The sequence below is a fragment of the Rana temporaria genome, chromosome 12, assembly GCF_905171775.1.
Source record: "Rana temporaria chromosome 12, aRanTem1.1, whole genome shotgun sequence".
Lineage (NCBI taxonomy): Eukaryota > Metazoa > Chordata > Amphibia > Anura > Ranidae > Rana > Rana temporaria.
In genome coordinates this window covers 40,458,565-40,478,011 of record NC_053500.1, presented here as the reverse complement: position 1 = coordinate 40,478,011, position 19,447 = coordinate 40,458,565, and the positions used below count along the sequence as shown (strand labels likewise).

At 41.9% G+C, this 19,447-nt stretch overlaps 1 protein-coding gene across 1 annotated transcript; it reads right to left on the bottom strand.

The window, feature by feature from the left end:
• Window positions 1-4,179: 4,179 nt before the first annotated feature.
• On the bottom strand, window positions 4,180-17,819 carry LOC120919282 (keratin, type I cytoskeletal 19-like). The gene is made up of 8 exons (XM_040331359.1): window positions 17,200-17,819; window positions 15,872-15,954; window positions 13,034-13,190; window positions 11,957-12,118; window positions 11,021-11,146; window positions 10,713-10,933; window positions 8,171-8,193; window positions 4,180-4,596 (listed from the first exon to the last, which is right to left on the bottom strand). Exons 1-8 carry the CDS (start codon window positions 17,722-17,724, stop codon window positions 4,484-4,486), a joined length of 1,410 nt encoding a protein of 469 aa, XP_040187293.1. The 5' UTR covers window positions 17,725-17,819; the 3' UTR covers window positions 4,180-4,483.
• Between the last annotated feature and the right edge of the window lie 1,628 nt (window positions 17,820-19,447).

The window sequence follows — 19,447 nt, the reverse complement described above, 5'->3', positions numbered from 1 at the left end:
TTCCTCATACCCCCAGTCATGGACCATGCCCTGGTTATCTAATCGCCCATTCAAGTACACACCCCCCCCCCCTAACTCCATATCCCCTCCCAGCACAAATTTTCCCCCAATCCTCCCTCCTAGCACAAATCCTTACCCCCAATCACCCCTACTAGCACCCCCACTAAAAAATAAAAATAAATTCCCTCCCCCCTCTACCATATCACCTCTTTTAGCACAAACCCATAATACCCCCCTTCTAGTACAAATCCTCTTCCCCCTCCTCCCCTCCCAACACAAATCCCCCTAAATCACCACTCTTAACACATCCCTCAAATTTTCCCTCCTAGAGCAATTCTCACCCCTGCCACCCCCCAAATTCCCCCTCACAACACAAATCCACCCCCACCCCACATGATACCACAGTGCCCAGGGCTGCTCCCCCCCCCCCCCTTGTCCTGGCCCTGCTCAGGTTAACCTAGTAATCTGGATACCTCCTGCATTCTGTTGTCTATAATTTCATATTACACTGATATTGAAAAAGTGTCTTGTTGACAGACATTCGTTTTCTGCATTAGAAAGTGTGTAGCGCACAAAATATATAGTGTCATTTGTGTAAATTACTTTATTAGTGTGATCATCTAATTTCTACAATATAAAATAATGTTTTAGTGGCATCAAGTGTTGACTTATCGCACTTTTTGGGTATGCTAGTTAGCCCCCCTACATAGTTGTTCTGCAGCAGCCAGGCTTTAGAGTCTCTGCCAGTGGCCAGCCAATCAGTAAGCACTCCATCTGTGTAGCTGTCTCGCCCCCCTACATTGTGCCCACAGCTGGCGCAAAGAGAATTATCAGCAAGGACACTTCTTTCACTGACCTTGACTGGCAAGGAATGTCCGTTTCAGCTACAGTTTAAATGCAGTTAAGAGTGCCTAAGGCCTTTGCAGCAATTTGTTAATTTAATTACATTCCCTAGGCCTTGTGGAGCTATGTACTGTCACTCAATGTGACAGTGGCGAGGGGCGGAAAAGTCACATCCATCTTCTGTCGAATACAACATTGCCCTAGGCCTGATTGTGATGAACGTGTACAGCTTGTTTGACAATAGCAAACCAGCAACGCAATCTGAAACTGCAACTGAGTCCATGAATAGTTCATTGTTTAATGCTTATTGCACAATGGAAGCAACCTTACACCACTTTTACCTACAGATAAGCCTATAATAAGGCTCACCTGTAGGTACTGGAAATATCTCTTATGCCGCGTACACACACAAGTTTTTCTCGACGTGATTTGTTGTGATTCCTCTCAAGCCTGCCTTGCATACAGACGCGTGTGAAAAAAAAAGCTTGAGCAAAGCGCGGTGATGTACAACGCGTACGACAACACGTACGACGACACTATAAAGGGGAAGTTCCATTCGAATGACGCCACCCTTTGGCCTGCTTTTGCTAATTTTGTGTTATCACGTGTTAGTAAAAGTTTGGTGTGAGAGACGATTTGCGCTTTTCAGTCTTTGTGCTTTTCAGTCTGTTACAGCGTGACCAGTGGCGGCTGGTGCTCAAAATTTTTGGGGGGCGCCAAACGAAAATAAAAAATTGCAGCCTCACTGTGCCTATAAAATGCAGCCACTGTGCCATAAATTGTCCCCACTGTGCCATGATATCAAACGCAGCCACTGTGCCATCAATTGTCACCACTGTGCCATGCCATCAAACACAGCCACTGTGCCATCAATTGTCACCACTGTGCCATGCCATCAAACGCTGGCTCTGATAGGCACTTCCGCACAGCCAACCAGCTGCCATTATTCAGGTAACCGGCGCCCAAGTTCCGGCCATCTGAATAGACCAGGGCAGCTGGCAACAATAACATACATTCATGCAATACATGAATGTATGTTATTTGCGAGAGCCAGAGGGGGCGGCGCTGCAGCGCCCTCTATAGACGGACCGCTATCACTGCAGTATAAGTAAAATTACATTTTAGGCAAAATAAAAAGTCTTAAAGGGCCCTTTTTTTTGTTTGTTTTTTGACTACAGGAGGGGGGGGGGGCGGCGCCCGGGCACCCACTATGGACGGGCTTTCCGACAGCAGAACACCCCTCCCCCACCTCTCAACTTTAATCTTTAAAAATGTAATGTGACATGTCACTGTCGGTAGCGCCCCCAGCGCTTCTCAACTTTAATGTGACATGTCATTTTGCTTAGGGCCCCAGGGATGTCAGGATCGGCACTGTATTTTGGCCCTTATTTAAATATCTGTGCTACATTGGCTTTTCTCCAATCAGCTGGTACCATTCCAGTCAGTAGAGTGTCAGTAAAAATTATAGATTATTCTTGATATACAGGCATATATGGACATGGAGTGTTAAGTGGCAAAGGGATCTGTACAGTGGCGATCTCCTTACTAATTGTATTAATCTTATATTTGAAGTGATTGACGATCTCCTGAGCAGTGAGTGAGTTAGTGGGTGGAGCCAGTGGAGGACAAAGTAGAGAGTTAAAGGCAGAGAAGAGATGACGGGGTATGGGATGATAAGTTGTTAATCAGAGGGATACAAAAGGTCTGCTTGGCAGTGAGGAGGCAGGTATTTTTGGAGGGCAGATTTATATTGGTTGAAATCTGTCTTCAGACCTCTAGTATCATCTGTTTGCCATTTGTAGGGGTCTGGTCTGACTCCATGTGTAGTCAGGGGGGCCAGTGTGAAACACGACCGTTTTTATTGTCATGGAAAAAACTATGCAAAGCGAGGTGACATACAACACGTACGACAGCACTATAAAGAGGAAGTTCCGACACCCTTTGGGCTGACTATGCAAATTTCCCTTCTCATAACTTGCTTCTGAGCATGCAAGTTTTTTTCCCCGTCGTTAAAGCCTACACACAACCGTTTTTCACGACGTGAAAAATTACAATGAAAAATAGAGCATGTTCTAAATTTTTAATGGCCATTTTTCACGTAGAGAAAAATGCTCTGGCGCCTACACACGGTCGTTTTTAATGACCAATTTAAAAAATTGCAGTTTTCTCGTCATGAAAAACAGTCATGTATACACGGCATTAAACTTTTACTATAACTTTATTCAGAGATTGAATGCTTCTTCATTGTTCCTCAATCCTCACATGCCCACACGTTGAAAAACTCACTCACTCATACAGATATACACAGTATCCATCATGCAACATGGAACAAAGCAAAATCGTTTCCCTAGTAGCTGTATAGTGATTTCTTAATGCAAATAGGATTTTTAGGTTCTGTCTTAAAGGGTCACATGACAAAAAGTTGGTCTTCTGAATACAGGTTGAAGCTGGTGTGTTAAGTCATCTCTTAGCTTTTTACTTGTCCTACTGGTCTCCAATAGTGAGATCTGCATGGCATAGTTCTTTGTTGCTATATAATGTTGGATGTTCCTTCCCTCTTTTGCATGTTCTTTCACCTCCTATTACCTTTTATATAATGTGAAAATCCAACAGGGAAAAGAGGGAGCCCTTATATTGGTCCCAACAGGTGCTCAGATCAAGGAACTCAGTGCAGAAATCTTCCCAATAGCATAAACAAGTACCCTGTAAGCCAGGGGTGCCCAAACTTTTAAAGAGCGAGGGCCACTTAAGCAACTTAGTAAACAGTTGTTGGCCAAAATGATCGGAGCAGGCGGATGACAGGTCACGGCTATTCTATAGGCCCTCCGATCCGATCCGCCCAGATGGAATTCCCTTCTATTTTTTTTCTTAGAGGATCAGATTGGAGGTAGGCCAGCTTAAACATACAAAAGTCTGTTTACATCTGCCACTCTGTAGAGGTGAATTGAGGGTCCGATTGGGTAGGGCCGATCGTGTGAAAAGGGCCTAAGACTGCTTTCACACTGATGTGCTGCGATTTACCCACACCGCTGGTGCAGCGTAGTGCACCTATGTCTATCCTGCAGGTTAGCTGAACTTTGCCATAGACTCCGCCTGTGGAAAAAGCTGGCGCTGTACAGGAAGCATCGGCTTACGGGGCTCTACTACATAGATTCATTCTCAAGACTGATGCTGTGGTGTGACGGTTCGGCAACCTGCGATCTGGGCTTGCCAACACGCCATTCCAGAACGGAAGGTCGCGGGCCACATCAGAGGGCTCCTGGTTGGCCACCATTGCTGTAAGCTTTTATAAAATAATAGTAGATCAAGAGAATAAATGAGTGTAACACAACTACATTTTGCACAACCCATGAAAATCTTTATTGCATTTATAACAAAATATTGCCTGGTGAGATCAGAGGTGGAATTAACATTTTTGTCTGTGAAGGTATCTCATATATAGATGTTTGGTTATAACAGAATCAGTAGATTGTTTGGCAGTGTAATGCTCAGCTTACTCACTTAGAGGATAAGACAACTCTGGGGATCCTTACAGGGTTCCTAGGTGTAAACATATGCACAATTATCTAGTTCCACAGAGGACCTGGGTTGTTTAGGATGCCTTTCCTCAAACTGGTGGTAGGGATCTGGTCTTCGGATCTTAGTACCTCTTGATAGTGGAAGTTGAACTAGAGATGACCTTACCACCAATCTCTTCCTTTATGATGGCTTGTACTTTGGTAGTGGTTTTGGTCGTAGATGATGAGCTAGATCCTAAAGAAAAGAATTACATTATGGATGGACTTGGACAGTTGGTAAGTCCTTTGTATTGTTAATTTCAAACTATCTAACAAATAGTTAATTCAGTGGGGACAGGATTGGATCAAAGCCCAACTCCATTCTCATCTGTGTGTCTTTCTGCCTCGTCTGTGTCCTTTGGTGGCATTAAAAAAATGTATGGGTTTTTAGTTTTTCCTTCTTCCCTCCTCGCTTTTTGCCTCAGAGATCTTAATAAAGTGTAGTGTGTGCTTCTGGTATATTTGACACCCAGCAACACACGAGACCACTGTGAACTCATGTATGTCATAGCTCCACCCTCTGAATTACATTTGCTGCCTATTCTGTTAGTGTTACCATGCTGATGTAGGTACAAAGTAATTACTACAACAAAACTGATGGCAGCTAGCTGGAGCAGGGACTTACAACATTATTCTCACTCCCCCCACTAGCAGACCCTCATCAGGATTAACAAGAGACATGGCGGGTCATGTGACCATCTTTCAAAATTTAAAATTGTAAAATCTTGAAAAATTCAAGTTTCGATGTTAGATAAGTTTTGGTCCATAACAACTTTAGTTTAAAGTTTATGTAAAACCAACATTATTTTCTTCTTTTTGGACAAGTGGGGAATGATTAGAACTTCTTTATATTTTTACGGCTATCCAGTACACCACTAGAAAGATTTCACCCCATGTCCTGCTGACAAAGTAGCAAGATCAAAAATTGTCAGGGTTTTAATCCTTTCCAACTTTGTCAAAGTTTTTAGGCTTGATACACACTTTGAGGCCCCGTACACACGACCGAACATGTCTGCTGAAACTGGTCCAGTTTCAGCAGACATGTTCGGTCGTGTGTACGGCCGACCGGACAGGTTTCCAGCGGACATTTGTCCAGCCGACCATTTTCCAGCGGACAAATGTTTCTTAGCATGCTAAGAAACATGTCCGCTGGAAGCCTGTCCGTCGGACATGTTCGGTCGTCTGTACAGACTCACTGTACATGTCCGATCGGCCGCCATCCCTCGCATGCGTCAAAGTAATTCGACCCATGCGTGGAAGCATTGAACTTCCAGGGCCGCGCACGTCGCCGCGTCATCGTCGCGGCGACGGCGTGGCCACGTCACCGCGTATCGTGTACGCGCGGATTTCTGTCTGATGGTGTGTGCAACCATCAGACAGAAATCTCCGGGCGGACATGTCCGCTAAAAACGGTCCGGCGGACCGTTTTCAGCGGACAGTCCTTCCGTGTGTACGAGGCCTAAGGGGTATACGTACAACACCACCAAACATTCACTGTAGATGGATCAATCCCAATGATTTGAAGCACATGCACCAGGATGATATACCTGCAGGGAATGTTTGGTGAATGCCACATTCACTGCTTTATAAATATCCCCCTAAGTGTATCTAATGCCAAATATTTTATTTTTATTTTTAACTAGCATGGCATAGGGTTATAATATCTTTCAGACCAGTACTGCTTTTGTTGCTAAGATCACGCTCTCTGTCTGAGTGAAAGTCAGGAAAAATCCAAAATGTTGATATGTCACCACAACAGAAGTAGAGGGAAACCTCTCCGATGGAGAACCATGTTCCAGTGTTTTAGCTTTGGCTATTCTTTAAACTGTGATCTTCCTTTGTTTGCTAGCTGTGAGTTATTTGACATTTTAACCATAATGGTGTGAGAGCAAACATAGATTATAGACTATAGATTCATTTTAAACTCTAATGCTGCGTACACACGATTGGAAATTCCGACAACAAAACCGTGGATTTTTTTCAGACGGAATGTTGGCTCAAACTTGTGTTGCATACACACGGTCACACAAATGCTGTCGGAAATTCCGAACATCAAGAACGCAGTGACGTACGACGAGCCGAGATAACTAAGGTTCAATAGGCAGCGTCGGAATTGCATACAGAAGATCGGAACCATCTCTCAAGTTTTTGCTGTCGGAAATTCCAACAGAAAATGTCTGATGGAGCCTACACACGGTCCGAATTTCTGACCACAAGCGCACATCGAACATTTCTTGGTGGAATTTCCGATCGTGTGTACGCGGGATTAGATGTAAAGATCCTGCTCAACGCTAGCCTACTATTACTTTTATTAGACAGATATTTTTGTATGCCCTTGTGACTAGTTCCACTTTGTTCCCAAGGCCTAATTTTTTCAGATTTTTTTAGATTTTATGGTTGTCAATCCACTGTCCAATGAAACTGCCTTCGTGACCATTAAAGCCACTCTCCTAATATAGCTAAAATTGGAGAAAGGCAGGCCTTATTTACAACATAAAACTAAAACAGGAAGGGACACAGAAGAGCATTTCTTTCATTAATAGTAGGCTTCTTGTGTTGCCTGCTCTAAGGCAGGGCTTCTACTTTTAAAAGTGCAAAACAAAGCACAGGTACACTACAACCTCTGGAAGACCAGGCCTTTTTCTGCCACTTTTTGTTTAAGTAAAAATCTGTATTCTTTACAAAAAAAATTACCTAGAACCGCCACACATTATATATTTTTTAGCACCCTGGAGAATAAATTCCAATTTGTTTATGTCACACCTTATTTGCGCAGCGTTTTTTTAACACAAATTTTTTGGGAAAAATACACTTTAACGTTAATGCGCACAAGCACGATATTATATCTAATTTTAGTAAAATAGAAAAGATAGCCTTACGCCGAGTAAATAGATGCATAACATGTCATGCTTTAAAATCGTGCATGCTCCTGGAATGGCAACAAACTACATTGTCATAGGTAAATCTTTAAAAGCCTTTACAGGTTACCAGTTTAGAATTACAGAGGAGGCCTGGATCTAGAATTATTGCTCTCACTCTAACGTTCTTGGCAATACCTCACACGTGTGGTGTGATCGCCATTTATGTGTGAGTTTGCCTTTGCCAGTGAGCACGGTGGGACACAGGTGCTTTAAAAAAACATTTATTATTATTATTGTTATTATTATTTTTACACTGTTTCTTTCATTCCTTTTTTGTTTTGTTTATCTCTTTTATTGCTTTCACAAGGAATGTAAACTTCCCTTGTGACAGCAATAGGCAGTTATAGGTACTCTTTATGGAGAGATCTGGGGTCTATTAGACCCCAGATGAACCTCTGGCCTTAAAAGCATCTAATCGTGTGATCAGATACTTTCCAAATTTAAAAATTGCTCTGTATACATCCAGGAAACCAGAAGTGACAAACATCCTTGTCGCTTTCAGTTTCCTATACCATAGAGATCATCAGGGATCTTCCAGACCTTGACAATCTCTGTTGTAAGCCAGGCTTGCCGCAGGGAAAGTAGAGCCAGAGAGGAATTGACTGTGGCTGGAGGAGGGGACCCCTTCCGCCACCTGTAAAAGCCATCCGGAGGCTAATTAGGTGCTAGGTTGGGTTTTATATAAAGGCCGGCCACAGCTTAAAAAAACAATACTGGGATAATATCTGTAGCAGCAGGCATCATCCCGGTACAATCACTTAAAGTCAAATGACATACATCTACGTGATTTGGAATTAGATGGTTTAATATATTATAGTATATACAATGCTGCTGAATGCTATTACTTACCTGATTGCTGTCCACTAGCAATCCTGGAAATAAACAGGAAAACAATAAATTGTTATTATTATAATACTTGAGCATTATTGCTAAAAAATATTGAATTTGTTACAGTTCACTTACTTACAGAATCTAAGGTAACTATAAGTAGATCATGTGGTCTAACATTGACTGTATGGCAAGTTGGCATTTTTCAGTGATACGAAAGTGTCCACTGAACATCCTTAACATCTTCTGACAATGCCATTTTCATAACAAGGACTGGTCATGCACCCCAAAGACTTTTTCCCCAAAGACTGGAATCCACACCTTGTTAGAGAATTGGCAATGCCATAGGATGTAAAGGCTGTACTAACCTCAAAAAAGACATTGACCTCTACCCCATCTTATGAAGTGCCAATTTTCCTGCCACGTGGTCTAAAGCCCTGTACACACGGACCAGAACGTTGTTTTTCCTGACGAGATTTTTGGCAAGAACCTCTTGCCGCCCGAGTGTACAGACTCTCCTTTCAAAAGAACCGCCGTTCTCTTGAAAGGCAGGATTGCAGTGACATCATCGCGTACGACGAGCATGCGCTCGTCACATTCGATGCCGTCACAGCCATCTTGCTGCACCCTACCTATGCCTAGAAAGCTACCGCGCATGCGTCAAAGTCATTTCGAGCATGCGTGGGTTTCCATAGCGACCAGGTGAGTATACACACTCTCGGGTTTCTCTGCAGGAGAACTGCAGAGAATCTCACAACGAGAAAATAGAGAACATGTTCTCTATTTTTCTCATCTAGATTCTGGGCAGATTTCTTGTTGAGAATCCTGAAAGCCTTGTACACATGCTCAGTATACTCAGCAAGAAAGCTCTGCCAGCAGTTTTCTTGCTGGTTCTTGCCGAGTAAACCGAGCGTGTGTACGAGGCTTAAGAAATCCAATAGGATGTGTAAGACCATCCTTGGAATAGCAACAAATGCAGAAAACACTGGGAACTCAGGTGCCAATATATTCATTGTCAGTACCCACAACATCTATAGTTACATGATTCAACCCAGCAAGCCAAACTTCAGTCAACTGTTCAAATATCAAAGCTGCTCAGGCTGAAGTACTCATCTTTAATTTGGAGCTGTCTTCGGCAGGACTTCTTTTTCACCACAAAATGATGCCCTGAGATCCTGCGATTGCAGGACATCATGGGCTCGCTCCTGAGGAAATGTCCTAATGGCGTCCTTAATTTGTGGTACCGATGTCCTCATGCCAGCAATGCTTTCTGCATGATATGCATCACCCAAGACCACCCATTACCAGGGAAAGATCAAATGAAAAAGAGAAGCTTGTGGCTCATGTGACCAGGTGAAAGCCTTTGGCAACATTTTTAAAAAAGAACTCTGCCTAACAATTTTGGGTGAAATGCTATATTGTTTAGTTACAGTTTGTTTAACTTTATCAAAGACAACATTTCTGAGTTAAGAATGTCTCCCTCCATATTGGAAGGCTATGTCATGTATTTACCCTATTCAAATCAATAAGAAGTCCTTCAAAACCCTTGATGCTTAGCCCCAGGTAGAGGAAAGCAGTTGGTGTAGGACATTTAAAGCAATGGATGTGTTTGTAAAGTGTCACTAAAGCCACATCATAAAAAACTATCAATAAATGTGTATTACATGCTGTCACTATATGATTTGTTTTCTGTAGTCTGCAAAAAAAAAATAGTTGATCCAGCGGCTCTCTATCTCCTCCTTTTGTCCATGTCCCCAGTTCAGCTGAGGATTTTGCAGCTGTGGTGGCAAATCTGCACATGCTCAGTTTTCAGTGAGTTTTAACGCTGAGTATTTCCTCCCTATGACATCTGAGCAGCCCATGTGTCTATAAAGTCACCCAGGTAGGTGTATGCGCAGTGGTAAATGACAGCCCATTCGCTCCTTCCTACTCCATACCCACTAACCAGCTAAACACAATGGGGATATTACATGTAGATTAATGGTTGCTTCACCTCCCTTTTATTCTAAGACACAGGCTGGTGGGGCGTGACACAACCTGTGTCTGGCAGAAATCCATCCACACCATGTTATTTTCACAAAATAATAAATACTTGATTTCAAATATACATTTGTATGCCAATTTTAAATAGTTTAATGATATAATTTGTTTATTTTTACTCTGAATTCTAAAGGCTGTTTGTTTTTTTATATTTTGAACATGTGACCAGCAGCAGAGGACTAGATACTTCACCTGCTTATATTTCCTTGCAGACAGGCTGGGAAAGAGCTGGGTCATGTGAAAGCTGTATTTGTTTTTATTATTATTATTATTATTATTATTATTAATAATAATAATAATAATAATAATAATAATAAAATAATTACAGTGCCATCATCCACATACAGAAATAGAAGGGACAATGTAAATTAAGAGTGTGTTTAGTATCACTTTTTTGGAAAAGCTTTAATGGTCCTAAAGCTAAAACTAATAATGTATATTCTTGCCTGAGTGGAAACTCATGTTTCTGATTTGTTGTTATGAGTGACAGACACATAATAGTAGAAGACAAATTCATCCTTACTGTCCACCCTCTCCCTCCATAAGCTGATGGTATGTGGCAATCTCCTGCTCCAGCCTGCTCTTAATGTCCAGCAGGGTTCTGTATTCCTGGTTCTGGCGTTCAAGGTCTGAGCGAAGATCTACAAGCTGAACTTCGTAGCCACCAATAATGGATTGTATCTGGTAGAGCTGTGCTGCATACCGGCCTTCTACATCAGCAACAGCGGATTCCAGACTAGCTTTCTAGATGGAAAGAAAGAATTCATATAAGTGTCCTGGCAGAAATGCTATTTCAGGGGTTGTTGAGTAAGAAAACTCTGTTGTACTTACGGCACTGATTTGAGACTGAAGTTCGAGTTCTAGACCCTGTAAATCGCGCCTCATTTCTGTGCTTTCGGATTTGGTGCTGTGCACTTGCTGTGTGCTGGTGACGACCTCATTCTGTAGTGCTTCAACCTAGGAGATGATAAAGACATAAATTAATGGTTCTAAATTTTTATTCACATTTTATTATATAAAGGCTGGAGATGCGTAGGGATCCACTCCAGGGGCAGAGCTAGTGGGAGGGGTCCAGCCTTAGGATTTTAGGATCAGGAGGCTATGGCTCTGAGATTCATCTAGGAAGGGGTGGGTGACGTACATTAATCAGGCAAGGCCTGTTATGCTGTGTACACACGCTCGGAATTTGCGACAACAAATGTTCGATGGGAGCTTGTTGTCAGAAATTCCGACCGCGTGTAGGCTCCATCGGACATTTTCAGTCGTAATTTCTGACAACAAAAATTTGAGAGCTGGTTCTCAAATTTTCCGAAAACAAAATCCGTTCTCGTAAATTCCGATCGCGTGTAGACAATTCCGCACAAAATTCCATGCATGCTCTGAATCAAGTACAAGAGGGAAGCGCTCGGTCTGGTAAAACTAGCGTTCACCAAATACCTACTAACACGACTGGTATTGAACTTCCCTTTAATAGTGCCATCATACGTGTTGTAGGTGACCGCGTTCTTGGCAACATTTGTGTGACCGTGTGTATGCAAGACAAGTTTGAGCCAACATCAGTCTGAAAAATCCACGGTTGTTGTCGGAATATCCACGGCATAAGTGTAATACTTACACTTCACAAATGGAGAAGAACTATATGGAATGTCCTTCTTGCATACAGAAGGGAGGAATAATTAGAGATTATAGGAAGGAGAATATAGGGGTACAAGTGAGCATTTTATTTAAGGATTATATTGTTTTTGTTTCCAAGGTGTAATGAGCTACCTGGCTCAGGAACCAAGCTTCAGCCTCCCGTCTGTTCTTCTCAGCAATGTGTTCATACTGTTCTCTGAGTTCACTGATGACCCTCAGAAGGTCAACTCCAGGAGCAGCATCCAACTCGACATTGACTGTTCCGGCTGCCTGTTCTTTCTTCTCACTGACTTCCTGCAAAGGACACAAATGATGGGAAGCAAAATTTAACAACAGAAAAGGCAGCTTGGTGTCTTTGATTCTTTTAAAGCATTGTGCTTTTTCTTGCATTGGTTTAAGCATATCTCCTGAAGATTTATACATGCATGGTAAAGCAGAAAGTTCAGGTAATTGTCCCCTATATACCTTTTCTATCAGCCATCAGGAGTGAAAATAAAAACCTGGCATATCCAAGTATAAGGGATCATGTGAGTTTACTCCCCTAATAGTGATGGTGCTTGGTCATTGGCCTAGCTCTTTACTTTAAAGCATGTGCCTTCTACCCAATACTACTACCCTTCTGTTGATGTCACCACCAGTTTGTTTGGCCACTGAAGGCAAGTAAAATATTTATGGGCCTAGGCATTCTCTCTCCTTGCTTTCATGATGCAAGAATGAGTGCCTGTGATAGAGCAGGATGGGAAAGGTCCTCAGCCCTGTGTAAGTTACAATCAGGATGAGTTTGGGCCTAAACAGGTCTTTTTTTTTCTGTAGGTAATCAGGGCACTGTAGGCATAAAAGTAAGGTGGGTTTCTGCAGCAGGGAGCAACTAAGTAAAAGTATTGCTTTTCCATTGATGGGAAAAATACAGGTTCACTTTAACAACCTGGTTAGGCATTACACCCTGATCTATTGAATGAAACACAGAACAACTTCTTTTGGGTAACATTATGCACCCATAGCTATTGCAGTGATGTCTAAAACTGCTAAAGACAGAATTATCCAACAGCTTTATCTATTGAGTGCGAAGAACACACACAAGCTAATTACATTTCACGTTTACCAATGTGGTATTTATTGACTTTTAAATGGTTGTTTTGATTGACTTCCCTTTATAATTGCTATTTTCTCTGCCATGACCTGCTGTGGCTTGAAGTCACCCTTACTTACCTCTTCGTGGTTCTTCCTCAGGTAGACAAGCTCTTCCTTGAGGCCTTCAATCTGGAGCTCCAGGTCAGATCTGGTCATGGTCAGATCATCCAAGACACGTTTCAGACCACTGATGTCACTCTCTACACTCTGGCGCAGGGAGAGCTCATTTTCAAACCTGGATGAAGGTAGGTATAGTGAATTACTACATGTTTAGTAAAGATCAAGGCAAACAATAGAAAAAATACCATCATATTGAAACATAAAGGCATTGGAAGCAGACCAATGGGACACAACCCAACGGTTTATCCAGTTTTTTTCTTCCATCCTTGACTTGTGCAAATCACTATTTTTGCCAGTAATATTACCACCTACATATATTTAATTAAATTATGGTCAGGTGTTCTGAGCTGCACCCTGCCTCAGAGATCACTGTGGCCTTGCCTATACATTTAACTTATGTTCATGGATGAAGGATACCCTAATAAGGCCCAAAAGCAATATCCAATGTTCCAGGGCTGCTGCACTGCTATTGCCCACTGATTGTTGACTTATTTATTAGACCAGTGGTCTGAGGGACACTTGGCAAGAGTAAAAGCCATGAGTGATTATGAGTCACTGTATAATTTTACCTCTTGCCTTAATTGCTTTTTGACGTGTAACCAGCACATTATTCTTTGTCCTACCCTTTTGCCTTTTCATGTTATTTAACTTCAAAACTTCAAAGACATTGTAGATTTTTTGGCAGGAGGTCAGGTTTTGGTACTACTGTACTTATTTAAGAAAGCCAACAGCTATTATTTGTAGTAACCATGACAATCAATTAGATGTCATTTTATGCCAACATAGTTTAGCCAACTCATAAAACTGATGTCTGATTGGTTAATAAGACAAACAGTACTTTACGATTCCTTGATCTATGTTATTTGCTTTTTTTTTTTTACCCATAATACAGTATATTAATTTTTTTATGTTCTGTGGACAATGAAAGGACATCACTAAACTGATGAGGTCATCACACTGTTTTCAAGCTGACAGTTTTGATTGGCAACAGTTGTACAATGTATTAGAGCCTTATTGGTGAAGCCCTTCCCTCACCCACTCTGTAACCTGTCATGCAGGACTTTAATTAAACCTGTCATGCAGGACTTTAATTAAGCTAAGAAGAGATTTAAGAACTAATGGTGGAATATAAAACTAAATCTATTTGTGACTGTGTATATATATATCAAGTGTTAAAGTTTAAAGTCAAGTCAAGTCAAAAGAAATTTACACTTTGGATGGAGTGGGGAAGAGTCAGTTTTTTTCTGTCTGTATAACCAAATATACTTACCAAATTAGGGTGGAACCCCACCTTTAACAGTTGTCCCCATAACAAGAGCCTTTATTGGAAGAATGCGTTTTTTTCAATTACGACACCCTTTAAAATTATGGAACATCTCAAGTCACCCAGTCTAAAAAGGGGTTCCCCATCATATCATAAGCATTCAGCCTTTAGCATCAGTCCCCCTACCTGCTTTTTACATCACAGTCCCCCCCCCCCCATCCCCTTCAAATCAAACTCATAAACCTGCCTTTCCCTCTCACGTCAGATTCTCCAGCAACCCCCCCATCAAAGTTCTCAGGCCCCCCTTTTCCCAATAGTCCTACCTTTCAGGGTTCACCACAGCACAGCTGTTTCAGCATGGTAATGGAAATGAGGTGAAGCAGGAAAACTGGAGGCGGATTTTCATCCCCTTCTGAATACTGGAGCTGCCCTGAATGCCATCCACCATGGACTAGCATCATGCATTTCCATGCTGCTGACAGCTGACCCACCTGCGCATGGAAACAGCTAACACAGCACAACTTCCCTAATGAGCTAAAACATCATACAAAGATGTTACAGCAGCCCAGATTGAGAAATGCTGCTCTAGACCTAGGTTAAATCTCCCCTGAAATTGTGCATGCGTACGAAACACGTTGGGAGGAGCTATGTGCTGATGCCACGCCACCGCTTCCGCTTTTGTTATCTTATGTGGTGAGCGTTCCTCCTAGGCTTGACATATGGGTTCTGCTGGCAGCCCCCTGTGCGAGTGGAGGATTACAATGAGGATGGATTTCCCTACTGTGATGCCCTGTCTGTGCTAAAGACACTGTGTGCTGTCTTTTTGATGCAGCTTAATAGCTGGTGAGTGTGCAAAGGTGGTGGTTTGGAGCAACACGTGATGATATATTTTGACTGTTGGATGAATACTACACATGGATAACTTTTAGCGTTAATATTTACCACTAAGAAGAGGCATGTGTGTAGGACTTTTTATGCGCTTTTAAGCCACTTTTGTGTTGGTCATTTTTGTTATAGGTATGTTATGTACATTTTTGATTATTACACTTAGGCGCTGCACTCTTGTTTTCACATTTTATTTTGGGGGCTGGATACTAACCTTAATTTCCAGCTGCCTAAGTATTGCACTCATCTTATTTCAGAAGCTAAGCAGAGTTAGGCCTGGTCAGTCCCTGAATGAGAGACCACCTTACCTTACTTGCTAGCTGCATAAATATTCTCTTTTTCTCTAGCGCTGACTATTCCCTTTGAGTTTACAACTGATGGTTTTGCACAGTGTAGCTTATTGCTTGCATCATATAGGGAATTCACAGACCACTTTTTATGGTATACCCCATACAGTGTAACACTATAATCAATGAAAATTACAACAATAGAATCATATCAAGAATTAGCTTTTTAAAACCTGAAGTCATTTTAATAAAGTATACCTTCATGCAATGTGTGTGAGCAAATGTTAAAAAAACATTTTTGATGGTCAAAATCCCAATGGTCAGCATTTTATCATAACATCATAAATGTTGTATACTCACTTCAGCCTGAAGTCATCAGCAGCCAATCTAGCATTGTCAATCTCCAGAATTGCTTTAGAGTTGTTGATTGTTGCAACAAAGATCTATTAAAGAAATATCTTAAATGTCAGAAAACACCTTCAAGCAATGTATTAAACACGTGTTGATTCAGTAAGGAAGGGCGAACTATAATAATAGTAATGTACAATATGTAGCAACATATAGAAATCCAATTGATTATTTTTGATTGATTGCCAAGCATCAATCAAGAGCCATGGTTTTCATTTACAAGGCATCTTTTGAGTAAATTAGAGGAGATTTTGGTAGCCAATCAGCTTCTAACATCAGCTTGTTCAATTAAGCTTTGACAATAAAACCTGGAAGCTGATTGGTTTTCTATGCAGAGCTGCACCAGATTTTGCAAGCCCCAGTTTTAGTAAATCTCCCCCACTGTGTTATGTTACTCCCTCATACAAAAATGCAGAATAGTATAGATCTTGCCCTTTGTAGCCATCCAAATTCCAACCCCCTTGATATTTCAGGTCAAATGCCTCGTACACATGATCAGTTTTCCCGATGGGAAAACTGTGAGGAGAGCTTTTGGCCACGGATCCCGGCCTTGTGTATGCTCCTCGTAGTTTTTCCAACAGTTTTTGGCAGTTTTCCTATTGGAAAAACTGCGATGGAGCATACACACAGCCAGGATTCCCAGACAAAGCTCCATCGCAGTTTTCCTGTCGGGTAAACCGGTCGTGTGTAGGGGAAAGACTGAACCGAGCAGGTTCCCGGCTTTCCCCTCAGAATTTCTGACGGGAACTTTTCCCGTCGAAAATCCGGTAAGTGTGTACGAGGCATAAGATTTGTATAGGTGCCATTAGCCAGCCATAACGTATGTTAATTTGTTTGTACGTGAGCAAAACAATGGTTTATTTCTTCAGAAATGCTCGCAGTATGTTTTTTTTATGCACAACAACTAATCAAATATGTAGTTCATGTAGTTATACCAATTAGCTACAAATTCTGATTGGTTGCTATTAAATATTGTACTTCACAAACAAGTCCATCACCCAACAAACATTAGAAGTGTATCTATTTTATTAGATACTTTTAGCATAATTTGTATAAGTTTGAATTAACAATTTCAAGACACTGGCATAACGTACAGCTATAACATGACCAATTGCTGGAAGCAACATATGTTTCCTTGACTTGTAGCATTTGTTAAAACAGGTTTAATATTGTAATCTTTACACTGGATATGTTTGCACAAACCAACCATCATTATTTGCACCTAAAACATTGCAATATGTCCTATTCAAAAATCAAAGAACCATTAAATCTCTCTGTACCTTATCACGCAGCTCATCAATAGAGGTGTAGAAGCCTTCAAAGCTCTGTTCACGGACAGCCATAGACCCTTGCTTTGCGTACCAGTCACGTATTTTGGCCTCCAGATCATTGTTGGCCTGCTCCAAAGATCGCACTTTATCTAGGTAGGTGGCAAGACGGTCATTCAAGTTCTGCATGGCGTATTTCTCATTTCCAGAGAACAAACCCTCTCCACCAGCACTGCCGCCAGCACTGAAGGAAGATCCTCCACCAAAACCAGCTCCACCACCATAGCCAGCTCCACCACCATAGCCAGCTCCACCACCATAGCCAGATCCAGCTCCACCACCATAGCCAGCTCCAGCTCCACCACCAAAGCCAGCTCCTCCACCATACCCAAAGCCTAAACGTGAAGAGCCTGCACTGGAAATGGAGATGCTGGATCCACCTCCATGGACACTGGCTGCCCTGTAGATCCCATCAGACAGCCTGGAGGAGACACCACTGCCCACTCTGGAGGAGCTTTGACTGAAGCTGTAACTCATTGTGATAATGAATAGTGGTTAACACAGACAAATTATAAGCAGACTCAACTTGACCCAGGATTCAGGAGTGCAAATAACCTTGCTACATGGTCTTCTTTTATACCCTCCATGGAGAGGTGTAACTTTCTAAAGGAGTCATGTTCCATGACATTTTCCACAACTCTAGGAACATAGCCAAGTCTTTCCTCCAATCCTTAATGGACACTTGCTGGTTTTAAAGATGATAATTTACATTCTTTCTTTTTTTGCCTTAGGACAAACACATTTTAGCTTTCTTGTTTGATTTGTATCTCACGTCCGCAGGCAATGGGCTGAATTCTCAAAATCCATTCTGTAGAATTAGTGTAACTTAAACTTGTTGTTATATTCTTAATACTACTGCTTGACATAAAAATAAAAAAAACCTGCAGAGTAGTAAATACGTTCAACAAAAAACACGTTAGAGAAGAATTCTCAGACTGGAGCTTTGCATATCTATATACAGTACTGTAGAATAATGTTACATCAAGACTACCATTAAAAAAAAGAAGAGTCTGTTCTCTACTTGATATATATCTGGACAAAATAAGAAGTGGGAATTGGTAATACTGGAGAGAGCATGCCTAAAACATTATTTTATCTTGTGCAATACATACTTTTATAATAAGTTCTTCAAACCACCTGTCAGGTGAATGCTGGCCGGCGCATGCTCATTAGGAATCGCGGGATGCCAGCGCGTATAGGAATGCACGCACAGGTACGCACACCATGTGCGCGGGCGGCCCTTTAACATTGGCGCCAAATGGCATTTATAAGGATGACAATTGCACTAGGGCCTTTGCTGTCTGATCTGCAGTCTTCCCTGTATCCTGTATTCTGTGCCTATCCCTGATCTTGTCGATTTTCCTGATTCTCTCCAAACCTGACCCCGGCCTGTCTTGACTCTGATTCTGCTTGATCTCCTGCTGCAAAACCGCTGCCTAACTTTGACTATTCTCTACCTGACATTTTGCTATGTCTGCCTTCCTGTGAATGACCCGGCTTGTCTGACTGCACCAGTCTCTTTACCGCTGCATCCGCAGAACACCTGCATCCACAGCACCTGGCACCTGTGTCATACCTGCATCCGCAGAACCCCTGCATCCGCAGCACCTGGCACCTGTGTCATCCCTGCATCTGCAGAATCCCTGCATCCACAGCACCTGGCATCTGCATCACCTCTGCATCCAAGTGAACCTACACCTGCTGCTGCTACTACTACCTGCTTCTCCGATATACCCACCAACGCAGAACACTTCAGGCACTCCTACCCCACCGTGCTCTCCCAGTCTGTGGTCTTCCTCTGCTCGTCAGGCTCTGTCTTAAGGTACGTGACACCACCTGTGAGCTACTCAACATGATTCCAGAAGAAGTATATAGCTGGAGCATCTACAGTATATCAATTATGCTTTTCTCCTACCTCATAAATCTGTAGTTGTCAATCCACTAATTTGCAGAATTATTTGAATTTTATAAAGCTACCAGGTGCTGATATTACACCCTACATAGTCTTTTTTTTAATATGACAATGTAGAGTTTCTTCATTAATGAAGTAAAATGACGATGGGTTGTTTCACTTTGCATAACATCAATGTTCTTTAAATTGGCTTATTTTGGGTTCACACTGTTGTGCTGCATAAGCTCATGTGCGTTAACACACGTTGCATTAAGACAGCCTATTCATTTGAATGGAATAGGTGCAAGC